The sequence below is a fragment of the Octodon degus genome, unplaced genomic scaffold (assembly GCF_000260255.1).
Source record: "Octodon degus isolate 3935 unplaced genomic scaffold, OctDeg1.0 scaffold00040, whole genome shotgun sequence".
Taxonomy (NCBI): Eukaryota; Metazoa; Chordata; class Mammalia; order Rodentia; family Octodontidae; genus Octodon; species Octodon degus.
In genome coordinates, this window is record NW_004524616.1 from 3,740,682 (window position 1) to 3,757,264 (window position 16,583).

General features: G+C 36.8%; 1 protein-coding gene across 7 annotated transcripts in view; it reads left to right on the forward strand.

The window, feature by feature from the left end:
- Fbxo38 (F-box protein 38) overlaps positions 1 to 16,583 on the forward strand; it is a 50,717-nt gene that overhangs the window by 18,337 nt on the left and 15,797 nt on the right. For all 7 annotated transcript variants that reach the window (XM_004631270.2, XM_023715284.1, XM_023715285.1 and 4 more), the window contains 8 exons: positions 578 to 715; positions 1,685 to 1,822; positions 4,508 to 4,601; positions 6,685 to 6,815; positions 10,150 to 10,320; positions 11,903 to 12,045; positions 12,923 to 13,136; positions 15,868 to 15,987. In XM_004631270.2, coding sequence (XP_004631327.1) covers positions 578 to 715; positions 1,685 to 1,822; positions 4,508 to 4,601; positions 6,685 to 6,815; positions 10,150 to 10,320; positions 11,903 to 12,045; positions 12,923 to 13,136; positions 15,868 to 15,987 — 1,149 coding nt within the window. The remainder of the gene's footprint in view (positions 1 to 577; positions 716 to 1,684; positions 1,823 to 4,507; positions 4,602 to 6,684; positions 6,816 to 10,149; positions 10,321 to 11,902; positions 12,046 to 12,922; positions 13,137 to 15,867; positions 15,988 to 16,583) is intronic.

The following is a 16,583-nucleotide window of genomic DNA, read 5'->3' on the forward strand; positions in this document are numbered from 1 at the left end:
GTGCATCACTAAGCATAAACAGGAAATGGGTAATTGGGTCCTTTGTTTATAGACCAGCACTACAGGAACTGGATTAGGCCTAGGGTTAACTCTCTTTGGACATGTCTGAAAAATGTCCACCTCAGAGTTCCTAATCAGTACAGCAGTGGTAGCGTCTTCAGAGTGCTTGCTAAACTGTGTGAATCTGAATCTTAATCTGAACGTCATGTTCTCTAATTTTTCTTTCTTTGGTCTCTTCCCCAGTTGTTTTCATCTCTACAGTTTTGCTTTCAGTAACCTACTTTCATTTTGCATCTTCTGGATATATGTATCCTGGAAGAGTTGCAGCAAGAGAAAAACTTACATATATATATAATGTAAAATCGCTTCTTAAATCTTTTTCTAAACAATTAAAGTAACAAACTATTTTTTCCGAGCCTGTTTAAATAAACCAAACTTGGTGTACTTTTATTTGTTCTAATAAAATTCTCCTTGAGAGGCAAATTGTCAGTTTGAAAAGTAAGCTCCTAAACTTGAATACAGAGTATTTTTGTGATTTTCTTGTTCTTTTTTATTTATTTATTTTATTGTGCTTCAGGAGTGAATGTTCCCGAAATTCCCTGTATCCCAATGCTCAGGCACCTTTACATGAAGTGGGTGAGACTCACTAAACCACAGCCGTTTAAAGACTTCCTTTGCATCAGCCTAAGAACTTTTGTCATGAGGAACTGTGCAGGTAATGGCCACAGTTATGACAGACTTAACCATAGTCTTCAAAAAATGATCTAAAGCAAACCCCATGGCTACTACAGTGTGTTAAAATTATTTTATGTTGTTACATATGTTTTATGACTTAGCTCGTGAAGATAAAAGAACTTGTTTTGCTTTAAAGATATTAATAAAAATAAAGATATTAAAAACATGATTTGTTTTTGATATTGCCAAAAAAATGCAGCAACAAAAATGGTACACTGTATTCCTTAGAAATAATACTATTGTTTTCAGATTTTAGTCTACTTTCTTTTTTTTCTGGTCTTTTCATTATCTTCCTGTAAATAGTAGTCTGACCTAATCAACCTTATCTTGCGCTTACAGCATTTCTGCCTCCTTTCCAAGGTACAGCTGTTTATTTTGACACTGTTATGCGATGTTCATTGGCAGTGTCTTTTCTTATATTATTGCTGTTTTATTCTGAGATACTTATCTCCATATTTTTCTGTGTATATGCTTGAAGGTCTCCCCTTTCAACTTATTTTTTATCTTTTCTTTATTGGGGAATGTAGCAGATCTTATTTTGATAGATTCTGCTTCCTGATTCAATTGTAGGCCATCAAAGCACAAGACCATGTCTTTTATGATGTTCCAGAGTATTCAGAATAGCCCTAAGTACATAAGAGATGTCTAAGTGGTTGCACTTTTACTTAATCACATTTTCATTTTGGATTTCCCCTTTAGTTTTTCTAACATTCGTAAGTGTTGGACTTTAGTATATTTGTAGGAAACACTACATACTAAAAAAATCCTTGTACTGAATAAGTGCATGGCTAACACCATTTTATAATAAGAATTTAAGATCACAAAGAGCTAAAAGGTTGGTTGTCATTTGAAGACAGTTTATAAGTTACTCATTTCAGTTGTTGATTTGAAAATTTATCTTTAAGGCAGTTTGTATTATTTCATAAAGATTTTTTTTTTTTCTTCCAAGGGCCCACAAATTCCTTAAAATACGTCCCATTAGTAACAGGCTTATCATCTGCCCGAAACTTGGAGCACTTAGAAATGGTTCGCGTTCCTTTCCTTGGAGGTCTTATCCAACATGTAGTTGAAGACAGTTGGAGATCAGGTATCTTTTTTTCTTTAGTTACTAAATATTTTAAAAATCAATTTCAAAAATTCATTAAGCTTTTGTTTAACTTCGCTGTTTAGAAAGAAAAGACTTGTCAGCTGTTGCATTTTGGAGACTTAAGTATCCATGAGCATGGGCTAGTATTCATTTCCTTTTTATGCATGAGAAATCGTAAAATCGACAGTAGCATTAATAAAGCATGTTTTCTGGCTTGTTATTACTTATTACTTAATATAATCCCTTTCATTGTATTGGGAATTGCCAGGGATTTCTAGTACCCTGTGGTGATAAAAGATGATTTGGATACTCTCAGCCTCCAAAAAGAGCTTAGCCATTAATGGTGTTTTTTGTTTGTTTGTTTGTTGTTTGTTGTTTTGGTATGAGAAATCGAACCATTAGTAATGTTGATGTTCGTTTGTTTAGTACTTTATGGTATTCAAAATGTTTTTATGCCTATCATTTTATGCCTGTTCATCAGATGATGATGACTTTTAAAAGAAAGATAATTTAATTTTTAGAACCTTCACCTATAGCTAAATAATGGTAAGTGCAGTTATACTTTGTGCTGCTAATCATCTTATTGCAAAAGGAAAGATTTGCTAGACAGAAAAATTAAACTAAAAATCTAACATTTGGGTACATAAAGTGGATAATTCTTTAAAAGCATCGTTAGTCATAAATAGACCTGTAGTTAGCACTGGTAAAGTATAATAAAAGAGTAAATAGTACACATGTAGAATATTTTTTAGTTAAGTCTGGAGTAAGTATACTTCATGACAGTGAGTCTGTGGGCTGGAACAGACTCCCTCCAAACCAATAGCATAATCATCACAGTCAACTGAATAGGAGGAAAAGAAGGTTATCATGGTCCATTCAGTAGAGAAAAGACTTAGAGAGAGGTGTCAAAAGCTAAGCAGGGTCCCAAAAGAGAAACAAATAGACTGCCCTCTTCTAGTTTATATGTAACTAGTTTGTATGTAGCAGGACCCTACTGCATGTTTTTATGTTATACTAAGGAATCAGCGTTTTTCACACAAAAATTAAGTCCAAATGGTCCAAATAGGAAAAATGAACATTAAAATTTTTATTTTAAAAAATATCTTACCTTGGTAGGCAGATTTCTTGGGGTAGAGAGGAGGTGGTGTGAGAATCATACTCAAGACCTCACACTTTTCAGCTATGTCTGTAGCCTTAGGCAAAGATTTCTTTCTTTCTTTCTTTCTTTCTTTTTTTTAAAAATGTATTTGGTACAGGGTCTACAGGGACTACAGGGTCTCAGTACGTAGATCAGACTTGTAGTGATCCTCCTGTTTACAGCCTCCCAAGTGCTGGGGTTACACGTGCGCGCCACCACAGCCAGTCTCAATTGCCATCTCGGTGCTCCCCAGAGGCGAGCCCCAGCTGCTGCACTCTGCTTAAGTAGGCGCTGAGCTATCTGGCTGACCCAAGATTTCTTAGACAGGTCACCAAAAAGCACATACCATTAAAAAAGTTAATAAATTTGACCACGTTTAGATTAGAAATTTTTATGAAAATGCTTGATTAGAAGATAGAAAGCCAAGCTATACAATAAGAAAAAGTTCTTTGAATGTGGACATCACATATGGGACTGTGTTGGGAATATATAAGGAATTCCTAAAATTAGAATACAACCCCATGAAAAAAAAACAGAGGAACAGAGGTAAGACTTGATTGGAAAATCTCACATAGGAGGTTATCTTACTAGATATAAGCATGTCTCACAGACAAGAAAAAAATGATGAATTTTACTAAACATTAGGGAAATGCAAATTAAACCAGTATGACCTGTAAGTACAAACATTGCCAACACAGATATGTGACTGATAGGAAAAAGACAAGCAGTATAGTTGGCTAGAATGTAGAGGAGCAACAGGGCCTTTTTATGGATTGCTGGTGAGTGTTCGATCTATTGGGCAGTGTCTGCTCACATCAGCCATATATACATAACAAGTTGCTTTTCTGGGTTTAAACCCAACAGCAGTACATACGTATATGTTCGCCAGTAGGAGTATTCAAGATGGTTCATAGAGGCACTATCCCTAGCAAATCCAAAATGGAAACAAGCTCCATGTCTGTCAGCGATAGAATGATAATTGAAGTGTGGCTATGGAATACTTTGCAGTGATGTGAAAGAACAAATTTAAACTTTTACTGGCAATGGTACAGATGAATTTCATAAAAAATAAAGAAAAGTACATTGTGATTTTATTTATAAAACTACAAAATGCACAATGCACAAATCAATCCTGGGTGAAAAGTCATTGAGCTTTACATTCATAATTTGGGTCCTCTAGTTTCTTAGAGATAGCATGTTTTAAAAACTTGAAAGTAGTGTTGTCTTGTTTTAGAATATAAGAGATTCAGATTTGGCCAGAAAATGTCAGAGTTCCTTCTTTATAATTCCCTTGTATGCTTTTAGCTTCCTGAAAATTCTTGCTTAGTTTAAATCTCTTGATGTTTTCAGCTGCCATCAGGATATTATTTCAGAATGAATATCTGTTCTTATTTTGGGGATAGGAAATAACCAATAGTTACAGTTCATCTTAGGTCACTAATTTGAGTTCAAATATTTACTTTTAAAAGAATAACTGTTATATACAAATGCTTACTAAATGTGCTGTGGTCAAAGAAATACTTATTTTTGTTTATTTTCTGTGGTAGGTGGTTTTAGGAATTTGCACACTATTGTTTTGGGAGCTTGCAAAAATGCTCTTGAAGTAGATCTTGGTTACCTCATTATAACTGCTGCCCGTAGGTATGTTTCCTCTTTACCTTATATCTTTTGTCTTAGAATTATATTTCTTTTGTATTATGGAATTTGAGGGAATGTGTGTTCATATATTTATGTACAAAATTGGATCTTGTTTTGATTTAAAATGCAAATGAGCTATTTACATAAGTAGGTGGGTTATCACTTAGTGGTGGTCTATAAAAGTGGTGACCGAACATTTGAGCTGCTTGCAGACCCAGTCAGCTGCGGAAGGGAGTGGTCTCATCAGCGAAAAGAGAAGAGGCTCTAGAAGTGCCTAATTCAGCAAAAGTTAACATTAAAACCCTGGAGTCCAAAGCCCTCTCCAGAGCCATTGTCTCAATCTCTGGATGATTTTTAAAATGATGATTAAAAAATCATCTCTGGATGAGTTTTAAAATTGTTTAAAATTTAAAATTGTTTAAAACTGGTGGTAATGCTTGCTGTTCAGAACTTAGTGTTTTAAATTGCCTTTTGGAGAGTCTCACCTTGTAAGATCATTTTTTATTTTTATTGTTTTGAGGTACCAGAGATTGAACTCAGAACCTTGTGCTTGCCGGGCAAGCGCTTGTTCTACTGTGATATCTCCCTGGACCCCACTTTTTATTTTTTAAAATATGTTTTCCAGTCACTTTATGACATATTTTGTATTTCTTGCCTTTCAAAGTTATGCCTCACTTTTATGTTTATACTTAACTAATTTTTTCAGTTTATTAAAACCCATAATTTTTAATTTTTATTGATAGAATATTAAGAATATAATTGAAATAAAACAGGCTATGTTTAAGGACATGTTTAGTACTTCCTTATAGAGCTCTATCTTCTGTTAAAATGTTAACCTCCTAGCATAAGAAAGATGTTAAAGCAGTACCAGCATCAGTTGTGTAGTAACCAGGGCTAACTAGAGTCTGATGTAGGAGAATATGAATCATGTCTCTGCACTCTGGAGACGGGACAACTCAGCCAATGGCGTGACATCCATGGCAGTATCACATGCAGGTCTTTATTAGGAGGCTGAAGGATCACGGTGGGAGACCAAAGGATCTGTACTGGAAAGGCCCAAGTGCTAAGAGGTGGAAGGATCTGTTCTCAGAGACCGATGGGTCTGCACTGGAAGCCAGGGGCCGACATCCAAGATGAGGAGGGATGCTCTCCTGAAGCAATAAAATAGCCAAAGCTTTTTCAGAGGAAGACGCTGAAATTCCTCTAAACAAAAACAGTCACAACAAAGCTCCTGCAAGGAAGATCAGCTGAAATCCTTTCCTTCTGTTCTCCTTTTTATTCCATTCCAACAACTGTTCTAAAATTGGGCTTCCAGGACCAGAACCATGCTGACTCAATTCATCTGGGTGTTCCATCTCACTTTGACACTAAGCAGTTACCCACCACGATTTGTAAACTCTCTTCGTTTAAGAAAATACTTAGAAAAGATGAGTCTTACTGTATAGTTCATTGTTATTTAATATATACCTTCTGTGTACTGCATAAGGTGTGCCTTTACTTTGCGAACATTCCTCTAAGAAAACGTCTCTGAAAAGTGTAAATGGAGAGAGGGAAAAGTTATTGACATCTATTAAAGTTCAATAGGATTATTAAAGAGAATAGAAAATAGTAACAATAAAAAATTAGAAATGATACAGAATTTCACTAAATAATGATAGTTCAACAGTGGCTTTTGTATTTGCATATTGTCTTTAAGTTGTTCAGATTAGCAGATGTAAGCTGCAGATTTGGTCAAAACAAATTAAAAAGAAAATTAAATGTAAGCATTAGTTATTCCTTTCAATAGACTGGTAGAAATTAACAGTGCGATTATCCAAGGTATCTTCTGTATATGTATATAATTTTGTTTTCTTTCTTCATTTCTTTACTCCTTTCCCTCATCCTAGTTGTTCTTTCCCTTTGAACAGCTTTTTTCCCTTCCACAGTATCTATTGTAGCTTTGGGATTTTATTTACTCTTTCAGGTTCTTACTCTAGGGAGACAAAACAATGTTTACACATGTGGGTAAAATTATAAACTTCTTTATGTGCCTAATTAACATCAGAAAGAATCTGATTATTTCTGTTGTATTTCTCTTTGTTCACAGGTTACATGAAGTTCGGATCCAGCCTTCCCTAACCAAAGATGGTGTCTTTTCTGCTCTAAAGATGGCAGAACTGGAATTTCCCCAGTTTGAAACCCTTCATCTAGGATATGTAGATGAATTTTTGCTGCAAAGTAAGACTTAATTCACTTATTCCCTAGAATTGCTAAAAGGAGACTGAAATTTGAACAAGGGCTTTCCATGTTTTTTTGATATGAAACAACTTAAAATCTCAAGTTCTTTTTAACTCCTTGGAAAAGAAACTTTTGACTCAAAACCTTTAATGCTTTTTTCTGTATTGCGCCTGATACTAGCAAATTATTGAAAACATCATGATTAGAAGATCCCAATCTAGATTTGCTGTTCTTTCCACTGTACTACCGAGTCTTTTCCATTCGCTTCGTATTTTTTCTTAGAATATCATCTTTGCTTGCATTTGTTGAATTTGATTCACCACGCATGCAGTTTTTCAAGCTCTTCATAGTCCTTTCAGATGAGGTCCCATTCTTTGCCCATACTCTTCCTTTTTGTTACAAGCCTCTGAGGTTCTGGATTTTCCAGATAATTTGAGCGTAATATAATGGTCAGCACTCATTTAAGTATATTCGTATTCATTTAATGTTAATTGCTTCTGGCTTATTCATAGGGTTTTAGAGTAAACATACCAATCGGAAATTCATTCTTTTGTATTGCATGTGTGTTATTCAGAATTTCTCAGCATGACATTATGAAGAAAATTTTTACCACTATGTTTCTATTTTTTCAAGAATTAGTTCCTCACGTAACTTCCAACCATTCTTGAGCTCCGTATTAGATGACATTTTTTTCCCCTTAGTTCTAATTTGCAGTATACAAAGCTTAATTCTGCTAATCAGGACAGTCCAGGTCAAACATACTTTTTACCTATACCATTTTTAGTTCTAGCCCCTCTCCACTTCTTATACTTGTCACAGTAATAGTTTTTGTTGTTGTTATACAGTTCTTAGTGTAGGTGGGGGGTTATTATAAAAAGTCATATTATCCTTTTCTAACCAATACAGAAATCATTTGAACTTTGTGTAGCTTTAAAAATGATCAACATTTTTCACAACAGCTTTATAATGCTCAGGTAGTGGAGTTATTTTATAAAATGATTAGTATTGCTGTGATGTTTCTCTGGTTGTGAATGAATGAGTTGTTAGTATTCACTATGGTTCTGTGATGTCTGTGTAGTGACTTGCCCCATTAGCTTGATCATGGTGATGTTTCCATAATTTTTTTTTCTGTGTTTCTCAGAAGCTTAAAATGTGACAGATTTTGTTTCTTAAAGATAAGTACCTTTAGGTCAGTTGAAGGGTTGTCTGCCTGGCCTGTATTTGAGTTAGAAATCTATTTGAGGGGATAGGTAGACATTTACTACTTTTTCACTTACTTTTTTTCTTATAGTGTTTCTGTCTCATCACATACTTTCAATAGCACAAAAACATTTTACTTATACATTTTAATGCAACTTCATCTCATATTTAGCAGACGTTTAACACTGAATTTTTATATGCCTTTTTATTATTTGCTGCAGTTCAACCCTTGCGTGCATGCATGCATATATACATTTGTATTTATTCGCTCTTCTGTTCCTCCAAGGACTGCCTAGGGTTCTCTGTTTCAGAAGAGGTGCCGGGTGATTCTGAAAGCCCATCTTGAAAGATAAGAGAGGTCACTGCTCACTCACACACTTTCTCTGTAGTTGAGATGTTGGGATATCTCTTCAGGAGAAGGGGGTGGCCTCTGGTACAATCTGAGTCACTTTTTTTAGAAAGAGTCCAGCATTTACCTGACACTCATAGCGAGGGTGGGGAGATGACTGTGCTAGAATGTGGGTAGCTGTGGGTTGGACATGGAGAAGGACCTGGCAGATACCAGTAACTCACATGGGTGAGACATGGATGAGAGGTGTGACAGAGGCAGTGACCCAAAGCAGAATGGTTAGAGGAGGGTTCTTTGTTTACTTTGATCTATAGGAAAGTCATAGGAATAAGTTATTTAATCTTTACTCTCGGACCTTGTACAGAGATACAGTTGAGACCTGCTTGTTTTTAATCTGGGACCTGAAAAAGTTATGTAAGCCCAAGTTTTTTACATTTTAAAAATAGGAAATAAACTTTTTCTTGAGTGGCTGAGGAGTCGATGAAAAGTGATAGAGATGTTTATGAGAATATGACACTTGGGCCAATCATCAGCAAGTGATAGCTTTTACTGTTAGCTATCTGGTGAACCAAAGAGAGAAAGGAAACAGAAGTGAGCACAGCAGTGACAGTTCATGAGGATTCTAAGGAATGGTGGTGTTCAGGAAACCTCAAGAGCAGGAACAGATTGGCATCTTAGGACTGAAGTCAATGTATGGGGCTGTGTTAGGCTGCAGCATTTATATAGAAAAAAATGGAATCAGAATCAGTTCAAGTTTTGCTCCACCTTAAAGAAAACGGTGAGTTTTGCCTCAAGTCCAATGAATAGGCAAAAAGTCCTTATCCAAAGGTTAAAGGTTAACTAAATTATACAGGGTGGATTGAGGTGGAACCTGCAACGAGTGCCACCCAGGACCAGTGCTGGACACCGATGCGAGAGAGGGACCCACACGAAGTGGGAACTTGGGAGCTTGCAGTAAACTATTTTCACATGTTCCAAATTAAAGGTATAAATTGCTATAGTGTTTGTTTAGAGCAGCTTGACCAGAGCAAGTTTTTTATACTGCGTATCAGTTGATTTCAAGGTCTATGAGAGCCAGTTGTTCAGCTGTTATGTCCCCAGCACTATGGTGGACACCAGAGGTCAAAGTGAACTAACTGTAGCCTTCTTTGTTCGAGGAGCTCTTACAGGTAGGTGAACTGTCTTACAGAATAAAGAACAGGCAGATGGGAGAAATTACAGTAGAGGTACTGACACCATCTTCCTCCCATGTGACCAGACAGCAGACACTGGAACGCAGTGGTTCATGTCACAGTTGGAATTCCACTTCAAGGGCTAGATAGATAGTTACTAACTGGCAGTATGAGATCTAAAAATGAATCTGAATTCCTAGTTTTTCCTTCTCTGCATCTGTCCAGACCAAACTCCAGAAATATGATCCTTACACTATAAAGTAGTTGGACTTCTAAGAGTTCATTTTTATTTTTGAAACATAAAACTAGAGCTTCATGATGGTATGGACTAGTACCATACACTTAGTGTATGTGCTGTACACTAAGATATCTGTTAGGCTTTAAGAATTTTGGCTTGTTTTCTAAATAACTGAAAATAAGTTTTGCATGCTAGTTGACCCTTAAGTACAAATTCTGTTTTATACAAGAAGTGGTACCTAATTTAATACCTAGTTTAAAAATATACCAGAAGATGAAAACATGAAATCACTTGTTTTGGGTACTGAGGTACAAAATTGATAGCATTCTGTCACACTTAAGAATTTGACTTTCTTCGAAATTGACTTCGTTCTAGGTAGAATGGCGAATGCAGATTTGGTGAAGTATGGTTTGGCTGATGTGGTAGAAAATCCTGGTATCATCACTGATATAGGGATGAAGGCAGTCAATGAAGTGTTTTCCTGTATCAAGTACCTGGCAATTTATAATTGCCCCCATCTACATAACCCGTACAATTGGATTTCAGGTATTGTAGGCTTAGAGGTACAACTAACTGCATTTTGTTGATAGTAAAATAATGTCTTTATTTTCTCTGTGTGATATGATTACATTCTTAATGCACAATATAAGTATTGTATATGGATTGTTCATTCAAGTCCTGGGAACCTTTGATAAAATCAAATCTTATTCAGTGCCTCTTTAAATTCCTAAAGTTTGCTACCTAGAAATTGTCACTGGTCAAGTTAGATTTCAACATGTTGTTGAAAGGCATGTAGCTTTCTATATGTATACTTCTTTGGGTAAGGCATACAAATTAAAGTTAGGAACTATTACCTAGGACCTGTGATGTTACAATTGTTTTCTCTGAATTACATTCGCAATAGCACATCATCTAACAGTACAAAGTATGTATGTATATCTAAAAGCTTTAATCAGATACTTTACCTGAGGTGAATTTTTTGTTGACTTGAAAAGCCTCCGTCACTCCCTCCCTGACCTCCTATATGTAAAAGTATGACTTTTATATATTTTCCCCCAAATGGTAGGAATTCTTTTTTTTTTTTTTTTTTGCAAAGTGATACTATTTATTATTTTAAAGGCCTTTGAATGCCTAAACTGACAAATCTTTAAATAGATGCAGGACTCATGAGATCTGCTTTAGTGAAACAGCCCCAAACTACTTGCAGACCAGTCTTATATGCTGTTAGATCATTTTGCACAGGGTTACATCCTCACAAAGGCAGTCTTAGGCCTGTCTTAGGGCCCTAGGTCTGTGCTGAGACTTTTCATTAGAGCAGCCATGTCTTGCCTTCCTAAAGTTAAATTCTGTCAGTGCCCCAGCTTAACTAAGAAATAATTGGGAAATAGGAACTTTAGGATGTAGCAGATAGAGATCACTTTTAAAAAATAACATTTATTGGGTTTTTGGTTTGTTTGTTTTCTTAAATACAGAAGAGTATAAAGAAGAAAACAAAAAATGGCCTATAATCCCATCACTCAGAACTCCTGTTAACACTTAAAAAATAAAAGTAATATATGTACTTGATAAATTTCAAACAGTACAGAAAGGTACAAAATGAAAAGTCTCCTCTTCTCAAGGTAACCATTATCACTGGTTTCTTATATATTCTTCTGGACAAGTTATTTTGTGCATATTACAGCCTATACATGTTTAGCTTAAAAAGTGATATATATACAGAAGGATCTTACTGTGCATATACTGTCCTCTAGTCTTTGCACTTAGCATATTTTGGAGAGTCTCCATATCAGTGAATATATTCAGGCTTTTTTTCATTCTCTGGAAGTAGGTACAAAGTGTGTTAAGCGAATAGGCCGTACCACGTTTCTCCAGTGGCCTGTTGTTGAAAGACATGTAGGTTTCTGACTGTGCTACACTGAAGTCAAGGCTAGCTTGGTTTCACAGTGGTATTGCCCAGGCCATCTAGTTGTCAGAAAGGAATTAGGTGCAAAATCGGCATCGTCGTAATACAGTTTTAGAGATCATAAAATGAGGGAAAAGTTAAAGAAAAAAAATTTGACCGATAGCAAAATTCATCATTAATGAGGTGTTACTTCAGTTCTCTCTGGTCATATTATTTCTTCAACAGACCACTCAAGATGGACTCGATTGGTTGATATCAACCTTGTGCGGTGCCATGCCTTGAAGCTGGACTCCTTTGGCCAGTTTATTGAATTGTTGCCCAGCCTGGAGTTCATTTCTCTGGACCAGATGTTTCGTGAGCCACCAAAGGTAAGATGCATTTGGGAGGGTGCTTATTTTGATAGTTAAGGGACAAGATGAGACAACCTGTGACTCTTCTCCTTTTACGAACAATGCTCTTACCATGTTGCAGTCAGGCTGTCAGTGCCAGGCGTGCTGAAAGTGTAAAGGTGGTGACGAGGCACAGCCTCTACCTGGCCTGGTAAATGCAAAGGGAGAGTGTTTCTGGAGAAGGGCAAGGGCGAATTAAGTGGAAGTGCTCTGTCAGCTGCTAACAGCAAGGTAAGAGTGAGGCTGGAAACTGGAGCTCAGATTAAGACTGATAGTCAGAGTAATTAGTTGGTAGATTCAATCTCTAAAATACAGATTAGAATTTATTTCAAATGTTTCACTTTGCTGCTGTGTCTTCTATTAATTTTTATAGCCTGGAAACTCTGAGGTTGTCCAGTTATACAAAATTTGATTTTAAAACTGCTTACCAGAACTATACTTTCACAGTAATAAAATCTTAATTAATCCTTCAACTAATTATGTTCTCTCTTGTCAGTTATTAATGGTTACATTCCCCCTGTTGAAGCAGTGCAATATAATGGGGAAAGCTCAGGATTTGAGGTCAGAATACTGGGTCTCAAGTCCCAGCTGTACCACTTACTGGTCCTGTGCTATTGGACAGATCTCTTCCCATTGTGTACCTCATCATCTGTAAATCAGGCTAGTAATACTTTATCTTGCTTGAAGTGTTGTGAGCCTTAAATGAGATCTTTTATGCATATATGAAAACATTTCATAAAGTTTAACTGCTACATAATACCAGTTCGTATATAAAGATGACATGAAGTGATATTAAAAACGAAGTGTTCCGTACCAAATGAAATTAACAAATATGTGGTTTGTTTTTTTAATGTAGGGCTGCGCTCGAGTTGGTCTGAGTGCAGGCACAGGAATTGGGGTTTCCTCAGCCCTTGTTAGCAATCAGAATTCCAATAATGACAATGATAATAATGCCCAGAATAACAACGCCAACATACATGACAACAATCACCATCACCCAGATGACTCAGATGAAGAGAATGACTTCCGGCAAGACCTACAGCCAGGAGAGCAGCAGTTTGCAGCCGACGGTAACCCAGATCTTTTGTGAGCTCCAGATAAAAATGAATTTTTACTTTGGATCGCATTTCTGTAGCTCCACCCTATTTTTTCCTGGTTTCAGTTTACTCTTTCCACACTAAGGAGAGCTGGCCAAGAAGGCACATGAGGGTGTAGTTGAAATCCTCTTCTTTGCTTGCTTGTTTTCTAAACTGTCCTTGTCTAGAGAATATATGAGTGCTTACAGAATCGAAAAGGCCAAGAGATGACACCTGGGGGTTCAGGTTAGAGGCCTGATTTAATTGAAATTTGACTTTTTTTTTTTTTAACGAAACAGTGACATTGGCAAGTTTGTTTGTTTGTTTGTTTGTTTGTTTTGCAGTACTGAGGATTGAAATCAGGACCTTGTGCTTGCCAGGCAAGTGCTTATTCTACTGAGCTATCTCCCTGGCCCTGAAATTTAACTTTCAAGGTCTAGGCAGTACATCCTTGACTAGTGCATAGGTACATTCAGCATGAATGTTGAAAACATTTTTAGATATTGCAAGAACTGAAAGCAGTAAATGCAAACTATGTACGATTGGACATACTAGTCTCATACTTTTGTAATTTGTAAACCTTTATAACACCCAGCTAATTAAACACATGAGCTAATGAAGGCCTATGGGGCATCAGTTATGTAATTATTTGTTTAGTTCTCCATTATTTACTGGACAGCCTGTTAATAGGCCCCATCTGTTGATGCGTGAAGATGGAGAGAAATAGTTTATCTTCCCAGATTTTCCAGTTTCCCAGTTGGCTTCTAAGAACTGGAAAAGGAGTCTTTTTTCAGCAGTCTTGCTGTTGCCACTTTGCTCACTCTAGGCCCAGTAGTTAAAGAGAAATAAGGTGCCTTGTTACATCACTGCTTCTGCAGTGAAGGTACACTGGGAATATACAGGTCCTATCTGAATCTGGCTTTACACACTCACCTTGTGCTTGGCTCTTGCCGAGACTCCAGTGACTGTCTTATAGAATCAGTGGCCGTGATTCTCCTTCATCTTACGTTGTACCTTAATATTGTTGCGTGTAGTTGCCTACTTCTGCCTTCTTGAAATACTTCCTTTGGACAGCTGGAAGCCATTCCATTGGCTTATCCCCTACTTCATTTGACTTTTCTGTGTTTCCTCGATCATTCTATTTCTGTTCCACTTTTGTCTTTGATACCTCTTTTTTTCTTAATTCATTTTCTTTCAGAACCATGATTCTGGTAGAGTGTATACTGTTGAATTTCAGTGTTTTTTTTTCTCCAACCTTGACCTTTCTACTTTTTTGACATAAATGCATCAACATCTAGCTTTATTTCTGTGTCAGAATGCATAGATACTGCAAATATACTTAAATCTCTTCCCTCATAACTGCCATAAAATACACAAATGCAAAAGTGCAGAGCAGGGTTGAAAAGAAGGGTGTGTGAGGTTAGGTACTATCCCATTAACGGAGTCTAAGTGTTCTGTGTACAGATCACTAGCATCATAAAGACCTGGTCTTCAGAGAGCAGAGACCATTCACAGGACAGGATTACAAAAGCTGCAGTGCAGAACTACCCAAATCTTACAAACCCAGCCATGGTTAGAGTTATTAAACTGGATAGATTAGAGACTACACTAGAAAATTATGTGTCCATTAGCTTGTCAGTGCAGAATGGAGCATGCATTTGATAGTGAAATCACATAGTAAATATAAAGGATCAGCGCAGGTATTATCCTGACTCGAGCTGATATTGTCAGAGGTGCTTCAGAAGCAGGAAGGCACTGAATTGAGTTTCTTGAATTTTGACTTGAAGGATTTAGATTTAATTTTGTAAAATGTTGGGAAAGCTGATTATTGTTTTATTTACTGCTCTGTAGGAAATTGATTAATTTTTGAAAACACAGTAAGTTGACAATAGTCTGTAAGTTTCCACAGCTCTTACCTTCTGAAACAATATGAAAATAATCATACATCTTAAATGTTGATAATCACTAAGAACTATAATGAAAACTTTCCTGCACATCACATTTAAATACTATTAAAATGTTAAAAATGTAGTGTATCAATAATCTTTGTCATACATTAGCCAATAAGTAATAGCATAATCTAAGACATGAGCTTTGTGGTACAGCCAGGTAAGCCAAGATATAAGAGGCAGGGTAACTCCACTAGAAAGACAAAGGTAGAATAGAGGGGTTTTTTTGGTTTTTGGGGTTTTTTTTTTTTTTTTTTTCGGAACCAGGGATTGAACTTGTGCTTGCCAGGCAAGCGCTTATTCTACTGAGCCATCTCCCCGGCCCCCTAGAATGGAGTTTTCCTGTCCTTTATATCTTGGTTTATCTGATTGGCCCACAGGCTCAGTGTTTATACAGTGATCACAGAGTATCTAGTAAGTAGCTGGCTTTCACCATCTTTAAGCAGATAGCTCAAATGACAATCCTACAGCTATCTTCTGCAACATTTTCAGGGAGAACATAGTAACTTTTTCTCGTAGCTGTGTCCTTTTGTCCTTGCTTGCATCTTACAGTGATGCTTTCTCTACCAGTGATCTTTTCCCACCAAGATTTTCTTTGCACAGAGTGGTTGGAAACCTTTTGCCAGTGTCCCTACACTGAAGCAGTTATAAGCTGTTTTCCAGAGTGAACTTAGTTGTCAATGAGGGTGTTCAGTCCTCCTACTGCAATTTTGCCTGCCAGCATGGCTTTTAATGCACTCCTTTTGGTTTTTACTTTGTGTTTATTTTTGTTTAAGCATTGAATGAGATGGAAGACGTGGTACCAGAAGATGGAGAGGTGGTAGCCGAGAGTGGAAATGCTACGCCAGCTCACAGCCAGGCAGTTATTCCTGTGGATGTTGATGAGGAGCAAGCAGGTAATCACATGACTTCCCCATTTGTCTTTCTGAAAACTGGAGGCTTGCTATGATGGAAAACATGAAACAGAGTGATCATTTCTCACCTTATAGCTTGTGGTGAGCTGTACACTATTTGTTGTTGAGGGCTATAAAAGTCCTTGCTATGTATATAGTAATCTTGTACCTTTCTGTCAATGTGGGGACAGTGGAGAAGTGGCCTTGTTTAGTAAACAAATCAACATCTACCCTCTGTCCTTGGGTGACTTAGGGCAGGCTCTGGAGTGTAGACTCTCAAAGATTAATGATACAACCCTTCATTTTACAAAAGGGGGAATGAGTATTCTTTGAGTGGTAGGCTCAACACTTACCCACTGTTCAACAGATTGAGTCTAGATACCAGATTTTCTCTAAATTCATTGGAATGCTACCTTATCTTGATAGGTTTTTTTTTTTTTTTTAATATATTTAGAATAAGGTCTCACTGCACAAATCGAACTCATAGTCATCCTTCCTGTTTTTCTGTCTCCCAAGCACTGGGATTACAGGTGCCTGCCACCACGCCCATTCTCAATCGCTGTCTCAGTGCGCCCCGGGGGCAGAGACGACATGGCAGG